The sequence below is a fragment of the Chrysemys picta genome, unplaced genomic scaffold (genome assembly GCF_011386835.1).
Source record: "Chrysemys picta bellii isolate R12L10 unplaced genomic scaffold, ASM1138683v2 scaf20, whole genome shotgun sequence".
NCBI lineage: Eukaryota > Metazoa > Chordata > Testudines > Emydidae > Chrysemys > Chrysemys picta.
In genome coordinates this window covers 167,499-189,361 of record NW_027052727.1, presented here as the reverse complement: position 1 = coordinate 189,361, position 21,863 = coordinate 167,499, and the positions used below count along the sequence as shown (strand labels likewise).

Sequence of the window (21,863 nt, the reverse complement as noted above, 5' to 3'; positions counted from 1 at the left end):
GGTAGGAAACTTTTCTGCGCCAGGCTAGCAGCAGGTACTCCGGGATCATTGCCTCGCAAAGCATGGCGGCATACTGCCCTGGTGCTTGCTGGCATTCACGCAGCATGCGGTCTGTGCCCGAAATCCTCATCAGAGTGATATCACTCATGGTGACCTGCTTTGAATTAGGGGAATGTTAGTATTGGGACTGATTGTCTGTTCCTTTACATAACTGTAACCGGCTGTTTACAGCCATGCGGTGGAGGCATGACAGGGGCAGCATGCAGGGATCTTTCCCAGGGACAGCCGCGACGGGGGTGGGACAGGGGCAGAGTTCACGCTGGCCGGATTGCCGGCAGCAGGAACTGGCCAAGGCTAGGAGCATTGCTTGGAACGTTAAAGGAGGGCACTGCTATAAATTAAGCTTTAAGCAGCCAAAAGTCTACGGCTTACCATGTCCGCCTGCTAGCCGAATTCCGTTGTCCGGCCCCGCTTGTGTGATCTGTACAGCAAGACCCCAGGAACTCAATGGGAAGGCCGAAAATTCGACCTTGTACTGAGTGCGCATGTGATAGGTGCTGTGCATGGTCTTGTTCACAGAGAAAGACTATATTCATTGTTCGCAAAATTGTATCTTTCTGAGGAATTCACTCCCTTTTTCCCATCCCACAGCTGCGAGTGTCTCCCGAGCTACCCCGGCATCCCCCTCCCAGAGGCTGGCGCAGATCAGGCGACGAAAGAGAAGGATACGGGACGAGATGTTCTCAGAACTTATGGGCTGCTCCCGAGCCGAGGCGGCACAGCAGACCCAGTGGAGGGAGAACATGTTGCAATACCAGCGATCACACAGCGAATGGGAGGACAGGTGGCGGCAGGAAGACCAGCAGGCAACTCAAACGCTGCTTGGACTAATGAGGGAGCAAACGGACACGCTCCGGCGCCTTGTAGACGTTCTGCAGGACCGGAGGCAGGAGGACAGAGCCCCGCTGCATTCTCTCTCTAACCGCCCTCCCCCGCCACAAAGTCCCATCCCCCCCTCACCCAAAGTCCCAAGAAGGAGGGGCGGCAGGGGCCGTGAAAACAGTCACTCCACCCCTGCAGACTGCTCAAGTAACAGAAGACTCTCATTCCCAAAGATTTTATAAGTCCTTTCTTTCACTCCAAGCACCTCACCCAAGCCCCTGTCCCAGTTTCATCCCCTAACTGTGTAGTTCTTAATAAAAAATATGTTTCTGTTAATTACTGTTTCCATCATGTTCTTTTAAAGGAGAGTATCAGAGGGGTAGCCGTGTTAGTCTGAATCTGTAAAAAGCAACAGAGGGTCCTGTGGCACCTTTAAGACTAACAGAAGTATTGGGAGCATAAGCTTTTGTGGGTAAGAACCTCACTTCTTCAAATGCAAGTAATGTAAATCTCCAGAGGCAGGTATAAATCAGTATGGAGATAACGAGGTTAGTTCAATCAGGGAGGGTGAGGTGCTCTGCTAGCAGTTGAGGTGTGAACACCAAGGGAGGAGAAACTGCTTCTGTAGTTGGATAGCCATTCACAGTCTTTGTTTCATCCTGATCTGATGGTGTCAAATTTGCAAATGAACTGGAGCTCAGCAGTTTCTCTTTGGAGTCTGGTCCTGAAGATTCCAAGTCTTACCCACGAAAGCTTATGCTCCCAATACTTCTGTTAGTCTTAAAGGTGCCACAGGACCCTCTGTTGCTTTTTACAGATTCAGACTAACACGGCTACCCCTCTGATACTTGACACCATGCAAGGCACTTCATTTAGCCGTATGGAATGGAAATCTATCAACCTCATGAAGAAACTTGCACAAATACAGACAGATATCATCTTCCTTTTCAAATGCAAACGGATGGACATCATACCAAATGGACTAAAGGTGAAAAATCCATTGCTATCTACATACTGCACAGACCACAGTGAGAGATTATGCCATACACTATCAAAGAAACTGAGGAACAAAAAAACTTCAACATTAAGTGGGTAAAGAAACGGGGGCAGGTGCAGCTTCTGTTTAAACAAACTTAATAGTCACAGGTTACCCTGCTCACTGTGGAACCTAGCTTTCAAAGCTTCCCGGATGCACAGCGCGTCCCGCTGGGCTCTTCTAGTCGCCCGGCTGTCTGGCTGGGCATAATCAGCAGCCAGGCGATTTGCCTCAACCTCCCACCCCGCCATAAACGTCTCCCCCTTGCTCTCACAGAGATTGTGGAGCACACAGCAAGCTGCAATAACAATGGGGATATTGGTTTCGCTGAGATCAGAGCGAGTCAGTAAGCTTCTCCATCTCCCCCCTTGAGACGTCCAAAAGCACACTCCACCACCATTCTGCACTTGCTCAGCCTGTAGTTGAAGAGTTCTTTTTCACGGTCCAGGACGCCTGTATAGGGCTTCATGAGCCAGGGCATTAGCGGGTAGGCTGGGTCCCCGAGGATCACTACAGGCATCTCCACATCCCCAACAGTTATTTTGTGGTCCGGGAAGTAAATACCTTCCTGCAGCCATCTAAACAGACCAGAGTTCCTGAAAACGCGAGCATCATGACCCTTGCCCGGCCATCCGACGTTGATGTTGGTAAAACATCCCCTATGGTTCACCAGTGCTTGCAGCACCATTGAAAAGTAGCCCTTTCGGTTAATGTACTGGCTGGCCTGGTGAGCCGGTCCCAGGATAGGGATGTGAGTTCCACATATAGCCCCACCGCAGTTTGGGAATCCCATCGCAGCGAAGCCATCTATGATCACCTGCACATTTCCCAGGGTCACTACCTTTGAAAGCAGTAGCTCAACGATTGCGTTGGCTACTTGCATCACAGCAACCCCCACGGTAGATTTACCCACGCCAAAGTGATTCGCGACTGACGGGTAGCTGTCTGGCGTTGCAAGCTTCCAGAGGGCTATGGCCACTCGCTTCTGGACAGTCAGGGCTGCTCGCATCCGGGTGTCCTTGCGCTTCAGGGCAGGGGACAGCAACTCACAAAGTTCCAGGAAAGTTCCCTTACGCATCCGAAAGTTTCGCAGCCACTGTGATTCATCCCAGATCTGCAGCACTATGCGGTCCCACCAGTCTGTGCTTGTTTCCCGGGCCCAGAATCGCCGTTCCACACCATCAACATGACCCATTGCCACCATGATGTCCACGGCGCGGGGTCCCGTGCTTTGCGAGAGGTCTGTGCCCCTCTCAGACTTAATGTCCTCACTGCGCTGCCGTAGCCTCCTCGCCCGATTTCTCAGCATCTGCCTCTGAAAAAGGTGGATGATAAGGTGCGAGGTGTTGACAACGGCCATAACTGCAGCGATGATCGCAGCGGGCTCCATGCTCGCAGTGCTGTGACGTCCGCGCTGTCACTCACCAGAAAAGTGCATGAACTGATCGCCCGCCGGCGCTTTCAGGGAGGGAGGGCGGGAGTGAGGGTTGAATGACGACAGTTACCCAAAACCACCCTTGACGCATTTTTTGCCCCAGCAGGCATTGGGGGCTCGACCCAGAATTCCAATGGGCAGCGGGGACTACAGGAACTGTGGGATAGCTGCCCACAGTGCACCGCTTCCAATGTCGACGCTTGCCCCGTTAGTGTGGACTCACAAAGTCGAATTACTGTCCTTAGTGTGGATACACACGTTTGACTTTGTAATATCAGTTCCACAAATTCGCTTTAAGTAAAATCGAACTACTCTCATAGTGTAGACATACCCTCAGGGATCAGTTCTGGGTCTGGTTCTGTTCAATGGCTTCATCAAGGGTTTAGATAATGGCATAGAGAGTACACTTATTAAGATTGTGGTGATACTAAGCAGGAAGGGGTTGCAAATGCTTTGGAGGACAGGATTAAAATTCAAAATGATCTGGACAAACTGGAGAAACAATCTGAAGTAAACAGGATGAAATTCAATATGGAGAAATGTAAATTACCCCCACTTAGGAAGAAACCATCAATTGCACACATAAAAATTGGGAAATGACGCCTAGGAAGAAGTACCACAGAAAGGAATCTGGGGTCATAGTGGATCACAAGCTAAATATGAGTCAACCGTGTAACACGGTTGCAAAAAAAGGCAACATCATTCTGGGATGATTAGCCCGAGTGTTGTAAGCAAGACACAAGGAGTAATTCTTCCTCTCTACTCTGTGCTGATTAGGCCTGAACTGGAGTATTGTGCCCAGGAAGGATGTGGACAAATTGGAGAAAGTCCATGGGAGAGCAATACGAATGATTAAAGATCTAGAAAACATGACCTATGAGGAAAGATCGAAAGAATTCGGTTCGTTTAGTCACAGAAGAGAAGACAGAGAGGGGACATGATAACAGTTTTCAAGTACATAAAAGGTTGTTACAAGGAGGAGGGGAAAAATTGTATTCATCAACTTCTGAGGACAGGACAAGAAGCAATGGGCTTAAATTGCAACAAGGGAGGTTTAGGTTGGACATTAGGGAAAAAAATCTTGTCAGGGTGGTTAAGCACTGGAATAAATTGCCTAGAGAGGTTGTGGAATCTCTCTCATTGGAGATTTTAAGAACAGGTTAGTCAGGGATGGTCTATATCAGAGGTCTTAAAACATGCGGCCTGTGGGGCTAGTTCCTGCAGCCTGCAAAATTCCCTGTGGCCTATTCCCCACCCCCTCCAGGCCAGGGGTGAGCAAACTATAGCCCCCGTGGCGCCGCAAGCCCTGCGCCGCTCCCTGAAGCGGCCGGCACCACGTCCCTGTGGCGGCGGGGAGTGGGGGTGGGGGCAGAGGGCTCTGTGCATTGCCCTCCCTTCCAGGCACCGCCCCTCCGCAGCGCCCATTGGCCGGGAATGGGGAACCGTGGCCAATGGGAGCTTTGGGGGAGGTATCTGGAGGAGCAGCAAAGCCAGTGCACGGAGCCCTGTGGCCCCTTCCCCAGGGGCCGCAGGCATGTGGTTCCGGCTGCTTCCCGGAGTGGCGCTGGGCCAGGGCAGGCAGGCAGGGAGCCTGTCCTGGCCCCGGAGCTGCTCTAGGTAAGCGGCGCTGGGCCGGAGCCTGCACCCCAAACCCCTTCTGCACCCCAACTCCCTGCCCTGAGCCCTGGCCACACCCCGCACCCCTCCTGCAACCCCTGGGAGCAGGGAGGGGGTGGAGTTAGGGTGGGGACTTCAAGGAAAGGGGTTGGAATGGGGGCAGGGAAGGGGTGGGAAAGGCAGGGAAGGGGTGGGGCCTAATAGAAGGGGCAGAGTTGGGGCAGGGCTGGGGGCAGCAGGGGAGAGGTGTCAGTGATGTGGCCCTCGGGCCAATGCACTAGTCCTCATGTGGCCCTCGTGGTCATTTGAGTTTGAGACCCCTGGTCTAGATAATATCTAGTCCTGCCATGAGTGCAGGGAACTGGACTAGAGGTCCTCTCGAGGTCCCTTCCAGTTCTAGGATTCTATGGTACTAGAGCAATAGTTGGAGATTTCCCGAAAAGCCTCATTGTAGACAAGGTCTATGAGTGGGAGCGAGGATCTCCTGTCAGTGGCTCCAGGCTAAAATCCACAAGCAAATACTGATGGCTGTTCAGAGATGGTCACTTGAAAAGAGGCGATGGGTCTCAGTGAATGCCGCTCCCGAGATAGGAACCGACTCCGATCTGTGTCCACAGCTCAGAAACAGGACCCCTGGCCCAGCATAGACCCCTGGCGCCAGTAATGGACTCAAGGTCCCAGGCGCTCACGATCGGCAGGTGAGAAAGACACGAGACAGTTTCCAAAGATCTCAGTCCACTGGCTGCTGGGCTCGCTGGAAAACCAAGCCTCATATAAACTGTAACCCGCACCAAGGTTCTGGGTCTGGCCCTCCAGCAGTTCCCATCGGGGTCATTAGCTCAGTCCCGCAGTGGGACAGTCACACAGTACTGACACTGGCTCCTGTATTGCTGTTGGACTTAGGTGGGTGTGCAGGGCCCGGCAAGTCCAGGAAATGCCCCCAACCCAGCCACTTTACCTGGGCATTGCTTTTTCCAGAAGAATACTCCGATTATAACACCAATCAGGACAGCTGCAGTGATAACTCCAGCCACAATGGGAATCAGACTATTATTTGGTTCTGAAATGGAATGGAGAGAATGAGCAATGGGGAAAAATCCCCCACTAAAACTCCCCTTTCATCCCAGTGCAGGGATCAGTCAGTCAGCTCCCCAGATAAGGGCTGAATCCTGCAACCATCCACCCCTTCCAATGCAGCCACCATGTACCTACCAGGCATTATACCCCACCACAGAAAGTCCTGGACACTAGACCCAGCCTCTACCACTTCAATTCATAATAAATATTTAGCACTTAAAATAGAAGACTTTTATAACATTAATCAATCTTCATAAACCGAACTATGGGAGAGCACGAATGTCAGTCTCGTCCCTAAACGGGAAACGGGGAGACTTGCTGAAGATCACACAGTGAGTCAGTGAAAGAGCCAGGAATAGACCCCAGGAATCCTGACTTCCAGACCCTCCTCCCCTAACCCACCTGCCCCCACTCCCCTTCCAGAAACAGAACCCAGGAGTCCTGGCTCCCAGCCCCTAACTCCTTCTTGACCACCCTGACTTTCATGACTAATGGAACACAGTCCCATTGTGTGATTCTGGTGACAAACTGGAAACTGACCTCAAAGCTCTGGATTTCCCTGCCATGAATATAGTTAGACACTATGCATGTTTTTTGAGGGGGCAGGAAGTGAAGAGGGGACGATAGAGATATTTTAATACTGTTCTTGGTTTATATGAATCTGTTAAACCCCAAGTTCTGTATACACTTTAAGTTTCATTAATCAGCTTCTCCTGTTGTCTGAAAGATCCACATAATAATACAGCAAAAAGAAAAATATTTCTAAGAGAATAAGGAAATGTGGTTTATGACACAAAAATTGGCAGGGGACGTAGTAGCAGGATTACGATGTGAAATCTGTTGACTAGATTTCCAGTGCAGGCTGCCCTTTTAGAAATTGTTTGCACTTCCAAATGCTGCATTTTTCCACATCCCAATTAACCAAGCAAAAAGATGGGTAATAAATTCTCTCTCGACTTCCTTGTGCTAGGGGCATAGGAGACTCTCCCCCGATGCGGGGTTCTAATCTGCCTCCTCGCTCCATTCCAAGGCCAGACCCTCTCTTCCAGCATCACTGCACACAGAAACAAGCTGCTCCCAACATTAAATCTCTACCTCTGGCCACATGGGCCCATAGAGTCGTGTTTCTGAGAACCTGCTGAATCCTAGGACTAGAAGGGACCTCGAGAGCTTTTCTAGTCCCGTCCCCTGCACTCATTGGAGGACCACGAGTGCATGAAGTTGAGAACGGGCTGGAAGCTGAAGCAAGACCAACTCTGTCTGGAAATAAGGGGCAGATTTGAGCTTCTCCTGGGATGTGATAAATTCTCCATCCCTTGGAGACTACATCTGGAATGGAAATCTCTTTCTGAAGGATCAGCGCTAGTTTGCCCACAGATGGCCAGACTGTGATTCCCCCCTGCCCTGGACTAGGCAGGAGCTCAGATCAGATGATTAGAATGGTCCCTTCAGGCCTTAATGTCTCGTTGTTAATCTTCTCCCTTCACAGACACTGTATTGCTGAGATGTATCCAACAGCCCCAGAGGCAGCAAACTGGAGAGCAAGACATGAGCCCCAGGCACTGTGGGTCCCAACTCTAGCACAAGAACTTGACTGCAGGGGGACAGAGCCAAAGAGGACAGGGCCTCACAAACCCTGAGAAAGTCCAGCTTCAGCCTATAAATCCAAATGAGAATTTTTCAGGGGTTGAGTTTAATGGATCCCCCCTCTCCCACTAGGAAAACAGGCAAACACACAAACTCCTTACCCCAGGAGACAGAGAGTGGCTCTAACAGGCTTTCATGCTCCACGTGACATGAATAATGGGCTTTGATCTTGGGATCAATCTCCATTGTCACCCAGGTCTGGTAGGTCCCATCCCCATTGGGTAGGATGCCTTCAGAGTAGATCTCCTGCTGTCTGCTCTCCCCATTTTTCAGCCAGGTCACGGTGATGTCCCGGGGGTAGAATCCACTGACCTTACAGGAGAGGGTGGTGAGGCCGTCATGAGATGACCTGTCGCTCACTCTAGCTGTTGGACACACTGGGAAAAAGAAGAAACTCAAGTTAGGTGTTTTCCAGCTCTAATCCAGGCAGCATTTTCTAGAGCTTTGCAGCATGAAATTCTGAGACCCGAGCAGTGGGAGAGGATGAGAGTCCATGAGACAGAATCCCTCTGATGAGAGAGAACCACCATGTTAGAGGATTTCTGTGCCGAATTTACAGTATCAGCAACGGTGAATCCTGAATCCAGGTCCCTGACCTGGCCTCTGCTCCAAACCACAGAGACACAAATACCTTGACAGGCTTCACTAAACTCCAGATACAGGTGTCAATCACACACTAGGTTTGTACCCATCTCCTCTCAGTCCCTAGATTTGAAAGAGAGAAGAATCTTGCCCTGGCCAGGGAGCAAAAACTGGACTGGATAAACTGACCAATTAGAGATGGAAAGGGCCCATTAAACAAAAAGTGACACACAGTGCTAAATTGCCCCTCAAACGAGCTAATTTGAATTGGCTAATTTCTTGTAGGTTGTTACCAAATCTATTTACCCCAATATTATGGATTTCAAAAGGAATTATGCTAATGTTGAAAAATCAGTTTCCCAACCCCCTGGCACTGAAATACCCATTACAATGCTGTGTATGGATTTTTCTTGTTGGCATTTGTAAAGATGGCAAAGGACAAGATAATGTTCTGCTGAGGTTTGTGAGAGAAATAAGCAACTAGTATAATTGTTGCAAAAAACTGGGTAGAAATTTCAAGTAACCTTGAACAGCAAGTGCAAACTGTTTGGGAAGGGAAAGATCAGGGTGTGTAATGATGCTAACTAATCTGGGAAATGTGTGTACATGGTAACAGACAAGGTACATAAACGGGTAATAGTGAGTTAACATTTTGAAGCAGACTGTCCTCCTGAGTTGGAGTGTTAAAGCATTTAACCTCTTCCCTTCTATGTTTGTGATTAATCTTTAACTAAAAAGCTTTGGTAATAAATTTGAGTGTGATTATCTGGTGTCTTATTGATAAAAGAATCGAAAAGTAAGTATGAAAGTGTTGCAGCAAAGGTAGGTCTTGAGGGGGAAAACTTTAAGGACAAGGGGAGCCTTCTTCCAGGTTAGTATGGGGAGGGCAATTCCACATGTAGGGAATGGCATGGAAGGAAGCACATAAATGACTGTAGGAGAAGTTTGGCAACAAGGACAAAGCTACCATCATTGATGGAACACGGGCTGGGGGCAACACAAGAAATATGATGGTACAGACAGTGAATGGGGAAGAATTACATGGTGAATGAAGCTGGTGTCCATGGAAGTGGCACTTCCATAATTAAGCAGAGTGCTCTAACATGCACAAGTACAGATTGCCTTGATAACGGCTGTGTCACATCAGAGGAAGAGGTAGAATTTGTGATGTGAAGTTGCGCTCATTTGGTCAAGTGGCTCTGGAGATGCAGCTTCTCTACAGTGAACTGCTTTTAACATTTTCAATTTCTTATCTTTTTTTCCAGCAGAACTGATGGGGAAGGGGTTGTTTCCCCACCTATCCCTGGTGCAAGGTTCGCTGAATATCCCCCTACCCACCTGCTCCAGTTTGGAACTGGGGCTGGGGAATGGAGATGTAGCCAGTAGTGTCCCCCTAGGTGGGGCTTGTCCCCCGCCTTACCTTTCCTCTGTAGAGTCTCCTTCCCGTACTCTAGAGCACTCCTTAGCCAGGAAATACAATTCCCCTCCACATAGCGTTTCCACTGCTGGTTGTCATTTACTTCAGCCTCCCATCTCCTCTTGGTGATCTGAGCCCCAATATCTGCTGCTACCCAAGTCATGGTCTCCTTATCGAAGGTAAGAAAGTCTCGTCCGTCATATGAATCCTGGTAAAACCCCTGAATGCTGTTGTCTTCCCGGAGATCACAGCCGTATATCGTCTGGATGATGTGAAACCCTGAAACACAGCTGAGGGTCAGAAGCAGTCTCTCTCTGAAAATCTCACCAAGAGCCCACTGCAGGTAGCCCAGTGGTTCTTCTTCTTGCTACTGGGCCCTCCCTCCCCTGAGAAATGGGGTTCCCACTTATGCTGTTGGGTCCTACACCCTCCCAGCTCCTTTCAGGAGGGAACCCAAACCCGCAGGGGGCACCCTCTCCATCTGTTGGGTCTTGTACACTAAAGAGCCCCCACTGCAGAGAGCTCACAACCTTCAAGGAATACCTCACTGCTGCTTGTTCTTGTATGTTCCCTGCAGGAGGAGCAGGGTGGCACAATCCCAAAGGGAGTACTCCGGATATTGCAGGGATCTATCCCCTCCAGCTCTCTTCTGCTCTCTGCGGATCCCCCCAGTTCTCGTAGTCAGGGTCAATCTGGAGAAGAGAGGGAGTTCAGGGTGTCTGTACCCAACTCTCTTCTGCTCTGTTGTATTAATTTTGCAGGGTCCTCAGGATCACTTGGTCCCCCACCTCCGTCATTGACAGTACCCCCATTCCCCTGTGAGGAGGTGGTACAGATCTGTCCCCCACACTAACCTCTGCTCTGGTTTAATGACCTCACAGAATGCCCAGGGTCACTCTGTTTCCCTGCCCCATCTTCTCCGTGCCCCCAACTCAGTCTAGGAATGGCAAAGAACCAACTTCATATGCTTGGCCTCTTTTTCACATGGCCACTGTCTCAAGGTGATTCCCTGTGAGGATCAGGCCACTGACGGCCCTTAGTTCAGCTAGCCACCATTTTCCTACAGCCAGGCTAATCTTCACAACAACGGCCCCCATCTCGCACACAACCAAGAGCAGACTCAGTTAATGGAGCCACCCCTGGGCTGATAGGAGGCAGGGAGGGAGACTGGTGGGGAGGGAAGGGGGATGGGGACAGGAAGGAGAATTTAGGGGAGCGGGAGAGAGGCTGTGGTGAACAGAGAACAGTGTGGGGATCACGAGGAAGACTGAAACGTGGGGAAAGGATCAGACCCCTAGCTTGGCAAACTGGGTAGAATGTTGGGGCACAAAAATAACTCACACAGGGTCCCAAATATTTTCACCCCTCCCTCACCCTGCATTAGATACATTGAGGTAAATGCCAAGATTTTCAGCAATGACTAGTGATTTTGGGTGCCTAACTGAGACCCTTTAAAGGGGCCTGATCAGAAAGTGGGAGCACCCGGCCTCTGAACATCAGACACCCAAAAATCACTAATCACTTGTGGAAAACATTAAAAGTAACAACAGCTACAGAAAGGTTAGTAACCATTTTTTCTTCTTCAACTGTTTGCACAAGTCCCTTCCACGTTCGGGGACTCCCAAGCAATACCGTAAGAGGTGGGCTCGGAGTTCATGGACACATGGATTACAATACTGCCCAACCAAAACCAGTGGCATCTCTCACTGAGTGGGTAATGGCGTAGTTGGAAGAAAAAGTATGTACTGACGCCCAGGTCGCTGCTCTGCAAATGTCCTGGATCAGGCCTGGGCCATGAACGCCACTGAGGAAGCTTGTGCTCTCACAGAATGGGCCGCAAGGAAGGCAGGTGGTGGGACACCTGCCTGCTCGTAGCACATGTGAATGCACAATGTAATCCACAATGAAATTCTCTGAGCCAAAAGGGGTAGGGTTTTCATCCTATCAGAGCGGTGTGAATTTATGGATCAGTTTAGGACACCTGCCTAACATCCAGAGGGTGGAGATGTCATTCCTCCCTATTCTTGTGCGGCTTGAGGAAGGGAATGGGCAGGAAAATACCCTGATTACTATGAACTCCAAGATTACCTTTGGGAGGAACACGGGGTGGGGGCAACGTTGTACCTTGTTGCAGTAGCGTAGCCGAGTTGGGGGGGAGCAGGGGGAGCGGCCGCTCCCCCACTGAGCAGAAGCTGTGCCTTTTTTGTGCTCCGACGCCTTTTGCTCCTGCGCTACTGACTGAGTGGAGCATTTTTTTTGCTCCCAGCGCCTTTTTTTAGCTCCGCTCCCCGTGCTCTTAACCTGGCTACGCCACTGCCTTGTCGTTAAAGAACACTGTATATGGAGGTTTTGACATAAGAGCTCTAATCTCCGAGCCCCTCCAGACTGAGGTAATTGCTACCAGAAAGGCGACCTTCTAGGAAAGGTCCAACAGAGAGCACAATGCTAGAGGCTCAAAGGGAGGCCCCGTGAGCTCTGACAGGACCAGGTTTAAGTTCCCCACGGGGATGTTGTCAAGGCTGATTCCCCACTCTGGCATTTCGAGTGCAGAAGGTGGGAGCCTGCAAGGACTCGAAAAATTAATACTGGCCACTCCAGCCTGGTAATGCTGCCACCACCCAAGTGAAAATCTGCCTTTTGCCAATCCAGAAGAACTCTCTTGGGAAGTTTTTCTGGGGCCCCTCGGCTTTTCCACCCCTTCTTCGGGAAAGCCAAGAAAGGAAACAAAAGAAAAGGAGAACCCAGCGGTTGTATTAGCTGATTAATATATGCACAACCTCTTTACCTCATAAGACACAGAAATCCAGTCATGTTCTTACAAAAAGGAAATTTTATTTAAAAACAAGAAAGAAAACACCCTTGGAAAACTTAGGTTATTGCTAGATCTTAGAAGAGCAACTGCAAGGATTAATCACCAAGAGTAGCTTTCTTGGGATCCAGTTTAAAGGTTACAACAAAACAAAAGCACGTGGGGTTAGCACACAGGAATCCACAAGCCATAAAAAAAGATCGGCCTAATTGTATCTACCTGAACATTTCTTGTTCTACTTCTGTCATAAATATAAAGGGACGGGAGAGAGGGTCTGATGCAGTGCTATAAAATCCTCTTACCAGTAAAGGGTTAAGAAATTCAGGTAGCCAGACTGACACCTGACCTGGCTGGCATCTGACCAACAAGGGGACAAGATACTTTCAAATCTTGGGAGGGGGGAAGACTTTGTGTGTGGCTCTTTGTCTGAGTCAGAGTGATCTTGGGAGACAAGAAGTACCTGCAGAAAAATCAATCTCCTCACCAAACCTCACTTTTCTAAAGTAAGTTTAGTCAGCATTGCGAGTAGGTTTCTGTTTGTTTTGCTTGGTGAGCTTTCCCTGTGTTAGAGGGGGGGGGGGGGTTATTCCTGTTTTTTCTGTAACTTTAAGGTTTTGTCCAGAGGGGGAATCCCTCTGAGTTTGGAAATTGAGTATCCTGTAAAATAGTTACCATCCTGATTTTACAGAGATGATTTTACCTTCTTTGTTTTAATAAAATCCTTCTTTTAAGAACCTGACTGTTTTCTATGGTTTTAAAACCTCGGGAGTCGGTTTTTAGATCACGGTGTAACCAACTGGTTAGGAGATTATTCTCAAGCTTCCCAGGAAAGGGGGTGTACGGGCTTGAGAGGGTATTTTGGGGGGAAGGGGAACTTCAAGTGGTTCCTTTCCCGGATTCCTGTTTAAAACACTTGATGGTGGCAGTGAGAGAAGCATTTCTCAGGGTGCAGGGAATTTTGTACCTTGGGGGTTTTAACCTAAGCTGGTAGAAAAAGCTTAGGAGCTCTTCATGCGGGTCCCCACGTCTTTACCCTAGAGTTTAGAGTGGGGAGGGAACCCTGACAACTTCCATATCGGTGGTTCCAAATGAGTAGTTTCTAGGTATGATCCTGATGATTTTTCATACCTAGCCCAGAGCTTTTTACGGCATAAGTACTGCCCTGTCCCTCTGCAGCCAAGAGAACAAAAGACCCACACACCCAGCACTTTTCCCCACTTTGAGAGGGTACAGCTTCCTTACTGGTTCCCCTGGTCAGGTGCCAACTCATTTTAAGCTTACCTCTTAACTCTTTACAGGTAAGGCAGTTAGGGTACAGCTGCTAAGGAGGATTCTATAGCTACTGAATGGTTGGGGTGCTACCCCCACTCATTTATCACAGATGGGTTCCCAGATTTGTGGGTACAGCCTTTCAAAGCCCTTGAGGAAGGGAATGGACATTTCATGTGAAAAACCTGACTGACCACCCAGCAGGGGTAGAATGCGGAGATCGCTCCTAGGTGTACCTTAACGGATGAAATCGCTAGACCTGGCTGTTCCCAGACGGTTCTGGAGTATCTGCTTCATCTGAAAGATGACTCAGTGGGTGAGGAGGCAGGGGTGCCGGAACAGGGGGACCAAGGGGCCATGGCCCTGCCACATTAGCAGCAGGTGAGAGCGGGGGGAGGGGAAGGGGGGAGTGGGCAGAGCCTGAGAAGAAGTGAAGCGGGGGGAGGGGAATTGGGGAAGAGGCGGAGTCACCGTTTCAGCACCGGTAGCCCCCCCACACTCATAGGGAGATTCTGGCACCCCGGTGAGAGGCCTTGCAGGGTAGACCAAATGGAGAAACGCTTCCACTTGGCAAGGTAAGTAGCTCTGGTAATTGGATTCCTACTGCCTAGCAAAACCTAGCAGACCTGCTCCGAACAGGCCAGTTCTGCAGGTTTAAACATGGACCCGTCAGGCAGATGGAGCATTTGGCCGCGATCTTGCGAGACCAGGTCCAGAAGGGGAGGGAGTGGCATTGGAGTTGCTACTGACAGGTCTAGAAATAAGCCAAACTAGTGCTGATGTGGCCAGGTTGAGGCTATGAGAATAATCTTCGCTCTTGATCTTCAGCAAGATCTTGTGCACAAAAGGAATTGGGGGGAGAGGGGAAAGGCGCAGAACAGGTGATTTCTCCAAGGGAGTAAGACGACATCTGTGAGTGAGCCCGGGTTGCAGTCACGCAGACAGCAGAACGGCTGACATTTCCTGTTCTGTCTGGTCATGAACAGGTCTACGAGGGGAGTACCCACCACTGGAAAATGGTCCTTGCTATGTTGGGGCATAGGGACCATTCATGGTGAGAAGATCTGAGTTGCCAGCTTGTTCTGGGCTCCCGAAAGGGGAGAAGCTTTGAGGTGGATTGAGTGCTTTATGAAGAACTCCCACAAGCAAATGGCCTCCTGACACAGTGGGGAGAAGAGCGGGCCGCTCTCTGCCTGTTGATGTAAAACATGGCTGCCATATTGTCTGTAAGAACTTGCACCACCTTGCTTGCGATGGTGGGTAACAACACCTGACATGCTAGGCCAACCGCTCTGAGCTCTCTGACGTTTATCCATAGCAAGCGTTGCTGCCGGGACCACTGACCTTGTGTCGTGAGGTGCCAAAGATGGGCAGGCACTGTGAGCACCGAGTCCAAATGATGGCTGTTTGGCTGGTACACTGAGGCCAGCCAAGCCTGTAGGGGTCTGAGGTGCAACCTCGCATACCACACCTCGTATAGGCACGCGACCATGCGACCCAACAGCCTGAGTGGGCCTTGACCTGTGACGACACTAACTGGAAGTGGGCTCCTGGGAGGAAGGCCCTGGCCTGGGTAGAATTGAGCAACGCTCCGATAAACACTATCCTCTGAGCCGGGAGGAGTGTTGGCTTCTGCTCGTTTATCAGCAGGCCCAGTGCTCGAAAGGTTGTTTGGACGAGGTGGATGCTGGCTTTCATCTGGGATTGGACTGGTCATTGACCAGCCAGTCACTGAGGTACAGATACACATGCACCCCTCACCTTCTCAGGAAGGCTGCCACTATTACCAGCATTTCATAAAGACCCATTAGGCTGCTGACAGGCTGAACGGGAGGATGGTAAACTGGGAATGAGTCTGGTTCACAACGATCCCGAGAAACCTTCTGTGGCCTCGGAAAATAGAGGTGTGGAAATAGGCATCTTTCAAACCGAGGGTGGCGTCCCAGTCCCCTACATACAGGGAAGGAATGATGGAGACAATGCACAACTTCAGTCTTTGAGATGTTGCAGGTCTAGAATGGGTCAGAGACCCACTTTGGCACTCAGGATTAAGGATCGTGACGTTGCACTCCACATACTTTATGGAAATATGATTATGAATGTGAATATGATGTAACTGGAATATGCTTTATGCAAAACGTCTCTTGTATGATGTCATTAGAAAGCTTGTAATCTACTGAGTGTGTTCATCCTATTTGTTTTCATGTATTATTTCTATGTCTGGAATTGGGGAAATATGAAACTTGTATCACTGTTGTAGTCACACCAGGTGAGGGCCGTCAATGGGGCATTGGGAACTTGATGGCTCCCATTGATTAGGGCAATTGATGGTAAATGATTTATTTACCTGAAAGCCTTCCTGTGTACATAGGGGCCAACCAAGGAGGAATGGAGACTTGACCATGTCACCTGGTAGTGAAATCCATCTTAAATCTGGTACTTTTCCATTTAGCAAGAGGGGCAGGGACCCAGAAAGAGAAAAGATTCCCACCTTGTGCCAAAGTTATAAAAGGGGGTGCCAGTCATGAGAAAACCCCTGCTTATCAAATAAGATGTCTGCTGGATCTAACAAAGACTGTACCAGGGGAAAGGATTGGGCCCAGACTAGGAAAGAGTCCAGTCTGTGAAGTAAACTTATTGGAACATCTTTGAGGATGAGATATTTCCTGTAATCAGTTTCTTAATGTATCAGGCTTAGACTTGAGTGTTTTGTTTCAATTTGCTCTGTTACTTACTTTGTTCTGTCTATTACTTGAAATCACTTAAATCCTACTTTCTATACTTAATAAAATCACTTTTGTTTATTAATAAACCCAGAGTAAGTGATTAATACCTGGGGGAGCAAACAGTTGTGCATATCTCTCTATCAGTGTTATAGAGGGTGGACAATTTATGAATTTATCCTGTGTAAGCTTTATACAGAGTAAAAGGGATTTATTTGGGGTTTGGGCTCCCAAAAAGGTTGAATACTGAGTGCTGGGAAAGTCCCTGTTAACTGAGAAGCCCCTGGGCTGAGTGAAACTGTTTCTGTGGCCCAACCTCTGTGTCTGTGCTGGAGGTGACTGGTGTGTCTAACTCAGCAAGACGGGAGTGGAGGGAAACCTGTTCGGGTAGGAGGGTTGTTCTCAGTGGTATCCCAGGACATGGAGTGACAGTCTCAAGGGGAGTCTCTGTGACCAAACCCGTCACAACTTCAGCCTGGCCTCCCTGTCCTTTTTCGCATGTGGACTGAACTGGTGGAAGAGCTGACAGCGATCCGCCATAGGAGTCTCATCCAAGCACTTTAGACAGCTGGAGTGTAGGTCGCTCAAAGGCATGGGCTTGCCACAGGAGGCACCGGGTCTGAAGCCCGGAAACCGAGACATGCCCAGTTTCAGGAGCAGAAGAAACTCTGCTAGAAGAGTCCAACTAACTATTTATATCAGTGGTGTCCAATACGTTCGCCACTAGCCACAGGTGGCTAATAGGCTATTGAATTGTGGCTAATGCATGTGGCTTTTTTGTAATGTGGCTAATAAGAAAAATTCAAAACCACAAGTGTGGCTAGCATCGAATTTCTATTGGACACTGCTGATTTATACCAATCAACTAAAGTCAAAAAGTGAGAAAACAACTGAGGTGAAAAGGGATGGAGTAACGAGAGAACCACTGAGAATCTGGAGAGATGCAGGGCGGCTGGTCACAGACACGCAGAGATCCCAAGCCAGGTGCCCGAGAGGAGTGGGGTGGGTCAGCCCTCCCCACCCACCCCTCTTCTCCTCCATGCTGCACTCCACAGGGATAAGCAGGGTGGGGCATGTGACCAACTGGGACTGTTCTTAATGTGGTCTGTGAATGCTGACAGGGGAGTGTGGCTGGGATAGTCTGCAATGGGGGGATGGGACACTGACCAACAGAGAATACCTGAGCATGTAACATGAGAACCCAGGAAGGGGTTAGAGGCCAGGTGAGACCTTTGCCTGGGAAACTGAACAAAGGCTGTGGGAGGGGTCGCTGAAGGAGAGTCTCGGAAGCTGGCTGGTGAGGTGGCTGGGAAGCAGAGAGGGCTCTGACCTCCCAAGGGGGCTGGGGTGCCCGAGGACCCCAAGATGGACCTAACTGAGGGGTATCCTGTGGTCTGTGCCTGCAAGACCTGTCTTGGACTGTGTCCCTGTCATCTAAATAAACCTTCTGCTTTACTGGCTGACTAATAGTCATGGTGAATCGCAGGAAGCCAGGGGTGCAGGGCCCTGAGTTCCCCCACACTCCGTGACAGGGCACCGATGAGGTCTCAGAGGGACCAGACCCCGAATTCCCCCATGTGCGTGTTGGGGGCAGACACAGCTAGAGAGAACACTTGGTGGTCAAGATGCAGGACTCAGGACAGTCTCTGGCGATCTGGCAGCCCCAGGATGGGGGGAGGAAGAGGGGTAAATGGGGGGGAGGAGGGCAGGAGGGACAGTGGTTTGGGGAGGGGGCAGTGGGAACAGAACAGCAGCTCCCCAGCGCAGGCGAGCGGAGCCTCTCTCTCAGCACTGGGGAGGCTGGTGTCCGTGTGAACAGGTCAGGCTGGACAGGCTCAGCAGCAGGGGACCAATGGGTGAGACTAGTCAGGAGAGGGTTAAACTAGCTACAGAGGGGGCGGGCTGGGGGGCAGACACTTGGCAACCCTCCACGCTGTCGCTTAGTCCTGGGGCAGGGCCACCAGAAACCCAGGTGTCCAGGGCAGGACAGGAATTAGTTCTCATTGCTGCTGTCAGTGCTGGGAGCCAGGAGGGATTGGAGGTGCTACAACAAGGGGCTGGGGACACTCCTGGGTGAGCACCAATGCGACAGGCCAGTACCACTGACACGGGGGAAACAGGGATTGTCACTCGCGAGTCCCCTGTCAGGAAGGGAGGAGCAATTACGTCAGAGAGACCCTCACCGGCCAGGGACAGTTCAGCAGCGCCAGGCACTGAACGCTTATGGATCATTCCCGTGCTAAGTGAGACAGCACAATCGGGGGCCTGGCCAGATGACTACAGCCCCCCACATCAGGGACTGAGCAGGAAGAACGGCTCTGCACACGTCTATCGATAGCATGCAGGGGAACCTGCCTGACCCCGGGGGCTCCGTGCTGGGTTTGTGCTGCCAGGAGTAAGGCAGCCCGGGAGTCTCTGCACGTTGCAAAAAGAACAGGAGTACTTGTGGCACCTTAGAGACTAACAAATTTATTAGAGCATAAGCTTTCGTGGACTACAGCTAAATTTGTTAGTCTCTAAGGTGCCACAAGTACTCCTGTTCTTTTTGCGGATACAGACTAACACGGCTGCTACTCTGAAATCTGCACGTTGCAGGGGCTGATTCTCTCACTAACTCTCCAGCCCAAGTTGATGACACTCTGCAGAGTCTGACCTGAGATAAACTCACTCTGGAAATAAGACAAAGTGAACAATGAAGGAGGCTCACTGGTGAGCAGCTTCTCCCCAGGGCTGGGGTGAACGCAGCACTGCCTGCTCTTGTGACTTTACTGTGCGTTTCATGATAGTGGGTGGTTTTAATAAATCCCCAGTTCCTGGACTCATGGGATTAGGGGAAAGTCTCAGCTCTCTTTTCTTACAGCAGTAACTTCTAGTCCTTCTAGCAGCAGGGAAAACCCCAGAAATGTGTCCCCTAAGGGCTCAAACCAGAGGGCAAATAAAAATAAGCTCCAGTATTATTCCCAAAATACTTACAACGCTTAAGCCAAACTCAGGATTTTGGGGGTCTGACTCGTGATGTCTGAACACTTGGGGCTGTCGATATTGGGGTTCCCCATCACTCGATATCTGGGAATTGAGACAAGACGTCTCAGAACCCTGTTCTAGCTCTAGGATCTGACAGAGTCACTGTTGTAGCCAGAGGAACAAACCCCCCTGTCCAGAAATCGCTGGGTGCGATTCTCTCGCCTGCATCACCAGGAGGTCGGACTAGCCGGGTCTGCTGGGAACTTCTGGCTTTTGCACCTCTGCCACTCTGTCTGGGAAATATATGTCTGGAAAAGGGCGGGGGTGGGAAGGGGCCCCCCCGAAGGGCAGCAGAGGCAGCTGCAAGTGGGACTGGTAGCAGAAGTCTGGGCTGTTTGGGGAGGGGACAATCTGAGAGTCCCACTTTGGAGGGTGTCAAAAAATCTCTTTCGCATGGACCCTCCATCCTGCAGCCCCTCCCCCCATCCCATATCCCTTTGTCCCCCACATTCACACTGACTCCAGCGAGAAAATGCGCCTTCGGACTCTGTCCCCTCCCCAACACACATCCCGGTGTCCCTTCACCCTGTTTACATCAACCACACTCCCAACCCCCACCCCATTTCCCTGCATCCCTAGGTCGTGTTGTGTCCTTCACTCACCCTCGGTCCGGTTGTAGAGCTGACTCAGGGTGTTCAGACTCGCGTTGTACCATTTCTGGAAGCGCTGTCCCCACCAGGTCACCTCGTCCCAGAACTCCGAACCCTCGTTCTGCGCCATCCACAGTGTGTAGGGCTCCGCCCTCTTCGTCCCACTGGTGTAGACATAGGTGAGCTGATCGTCCACATACACAACACGGCTGTACCAGGGCAGCCCCGGGGCAGGCTCCGACACCACAGTGTCCAAAATGCGCCTGGAGTGCAGGCCTGAGGGGGGAGATTGGGGGAGGGGAGAGTCAGACCGAACCAGACCCTGCCAGGAGCCCCTGGCAATATGCGAGAGGCAGCGCCATCCCTTAGGAGGGCTCCTGTGGGAGGGAGATCTGGGGAAGGGCTCACAGAACGGCCTGACCGGGGAGAAAGAGACGGTGGGGTAGAAGGAGAAAGGGAGGCAGGGCTGGAGGGGGAGTGAGGAGAGGAAGGGGTAGGGAGGTACGGGGGGCTGGAGCATGTGAGGAGTACGGGAGCATATGGGGACAGTGTACTGGGGGTACAGGGGAGTGAGAGGCAGGAGAGGGGGCCCAGGAGGAGGGGCAGGGCTGGAGTGCGGTGTGGGGAAAAGGAAAGGGGTGTTATGGGAGAGGGTGGGGCAGGAGGACTGGGGGAGGGGAGATGCAGGAGCTGAAGCTGGGGAAGGCAAGGTGCGCAGGGGAATGTGTCCAAGCTACAGGTGGGAGCCAGGACACCGGCTGTGCACAGAATTTACTGTAATTTATTCAGAACATAAGAACGGCCAGACTGGGTCAGACCAAAGGCGCATCTAGCCCAGTCTCCTGTCTTCTGACAGTGGCCAATGCCCAGTGCCCCAGAGGGAATGAACAGAACAGGGAATCATCAAGTGATCCATCCTCTGTCGCCCATTCCCAGCTTCTGGCAAACAGAGGCTAGGGACAGCATCCCTGCCCATCCTGACCAATAGCCATTGGTGGACCTATCCTCCATAAACTTAGCTAGATCTTTTTTGAATCGTGTTATGGTCTTGACCTCCACAACGTCCTCTGGAAAGGAATTCCACTGGTTGACTGTGTGTTGTGTGAAGAAACACTTCCTTTTGTTTGTTTTAGACCTGCTGCCTATTAATTTATTTGGGTGACCCCTAGTTCTTGTGTTATGTGAAGGGGTAAATAACACTTCGGTATTCACTTTCTCCATACCAGTCTTGATTAAAACTATGATTTTATCATGGATATTTGTAGTATAAGACCTGGACAGGTCCTGGGCAATGAAGAAAAGCTCACGGAAGCCCGTGACCCATCCGTGACTTTTACTAAAAATATCCATGGCAAAATGGAGAGCTCAGCTGCGTGACCCACAAACCACACACAGGGGCTAGGCAACTGCAGACCACTCAGAGCTCTGGGTCCCCCTGCCACCCACAGCAACTGGGAGCGGTTGGTTCCCCCACAACCCACAGAGGCCGCCCCACCGCTCCTGGCTGCTACAGGTGGCAGGGGGACCGCACAGCTTCCGGCCGCCGTGTTCTGAAGTCATGGAGTTTGCTGGAAGTCACAGATCCCATGACTTCCGCAACCTCTGTGGAAAAATAGACTTTCATTATATCACCCCCCGTCATCTCTTTTCCAAGCTGAGAAGTTCCAGTCTTATTAATCTCTCCTCATGTAGCAGCCATTCCATACCCCTAACCATTTTTGTTCCCCTTTTCTGTACTTTTTCCAATTCCAATAT

At 50.6% G+C, this 21,863-nt stretch overlaps 1 protein-coding gene across 4 annotated transcripts in view; it reads right to left on the bottom strand.

Moving 5' to 3' along the window:
• The window catches only part of LOC135977726 (class I histocompatibility antigen, F10 alpha chain-like), a 194,198-nt gene that overhangs the window by 6,914 nt on the left and 165,421 nt on the right, over positions 1 to 21,863 (bottom strand). For 3 of the 4 annotated variants that reach the window (XM_065578973.1, XM_065578975.1, XM_065578974.1), the window contains 4 exons: positions 20,121 to 20,384; positions 9,697 to 9,972; positions 7,796 to 8,071; positions 3,254 to 6,030 (listed from right to left, as the gene is read on the bottom strand). In XM_065578973.1, the coding sequence (XP_065435045.1) occupies positions 5,870 to 6,030; positions 7,796 to 8,071; positions 9,697 to 9,972; positions 20,121 to 20,384 (977 nt within the window). In that variant the 3' untranslated portion in view covers positions 3,254 to 5,869. Of the gene's footprint in view, positions 1 to 3,253; positions 6,031 to 7,795; positions 8,072 to 9,696; positions 9,973 to 20,120; positions 20,385 to 21,863 lie in introns of those variants that run through there. The other variant, XM_065578976.1, reaches the window with a different exon arrangement.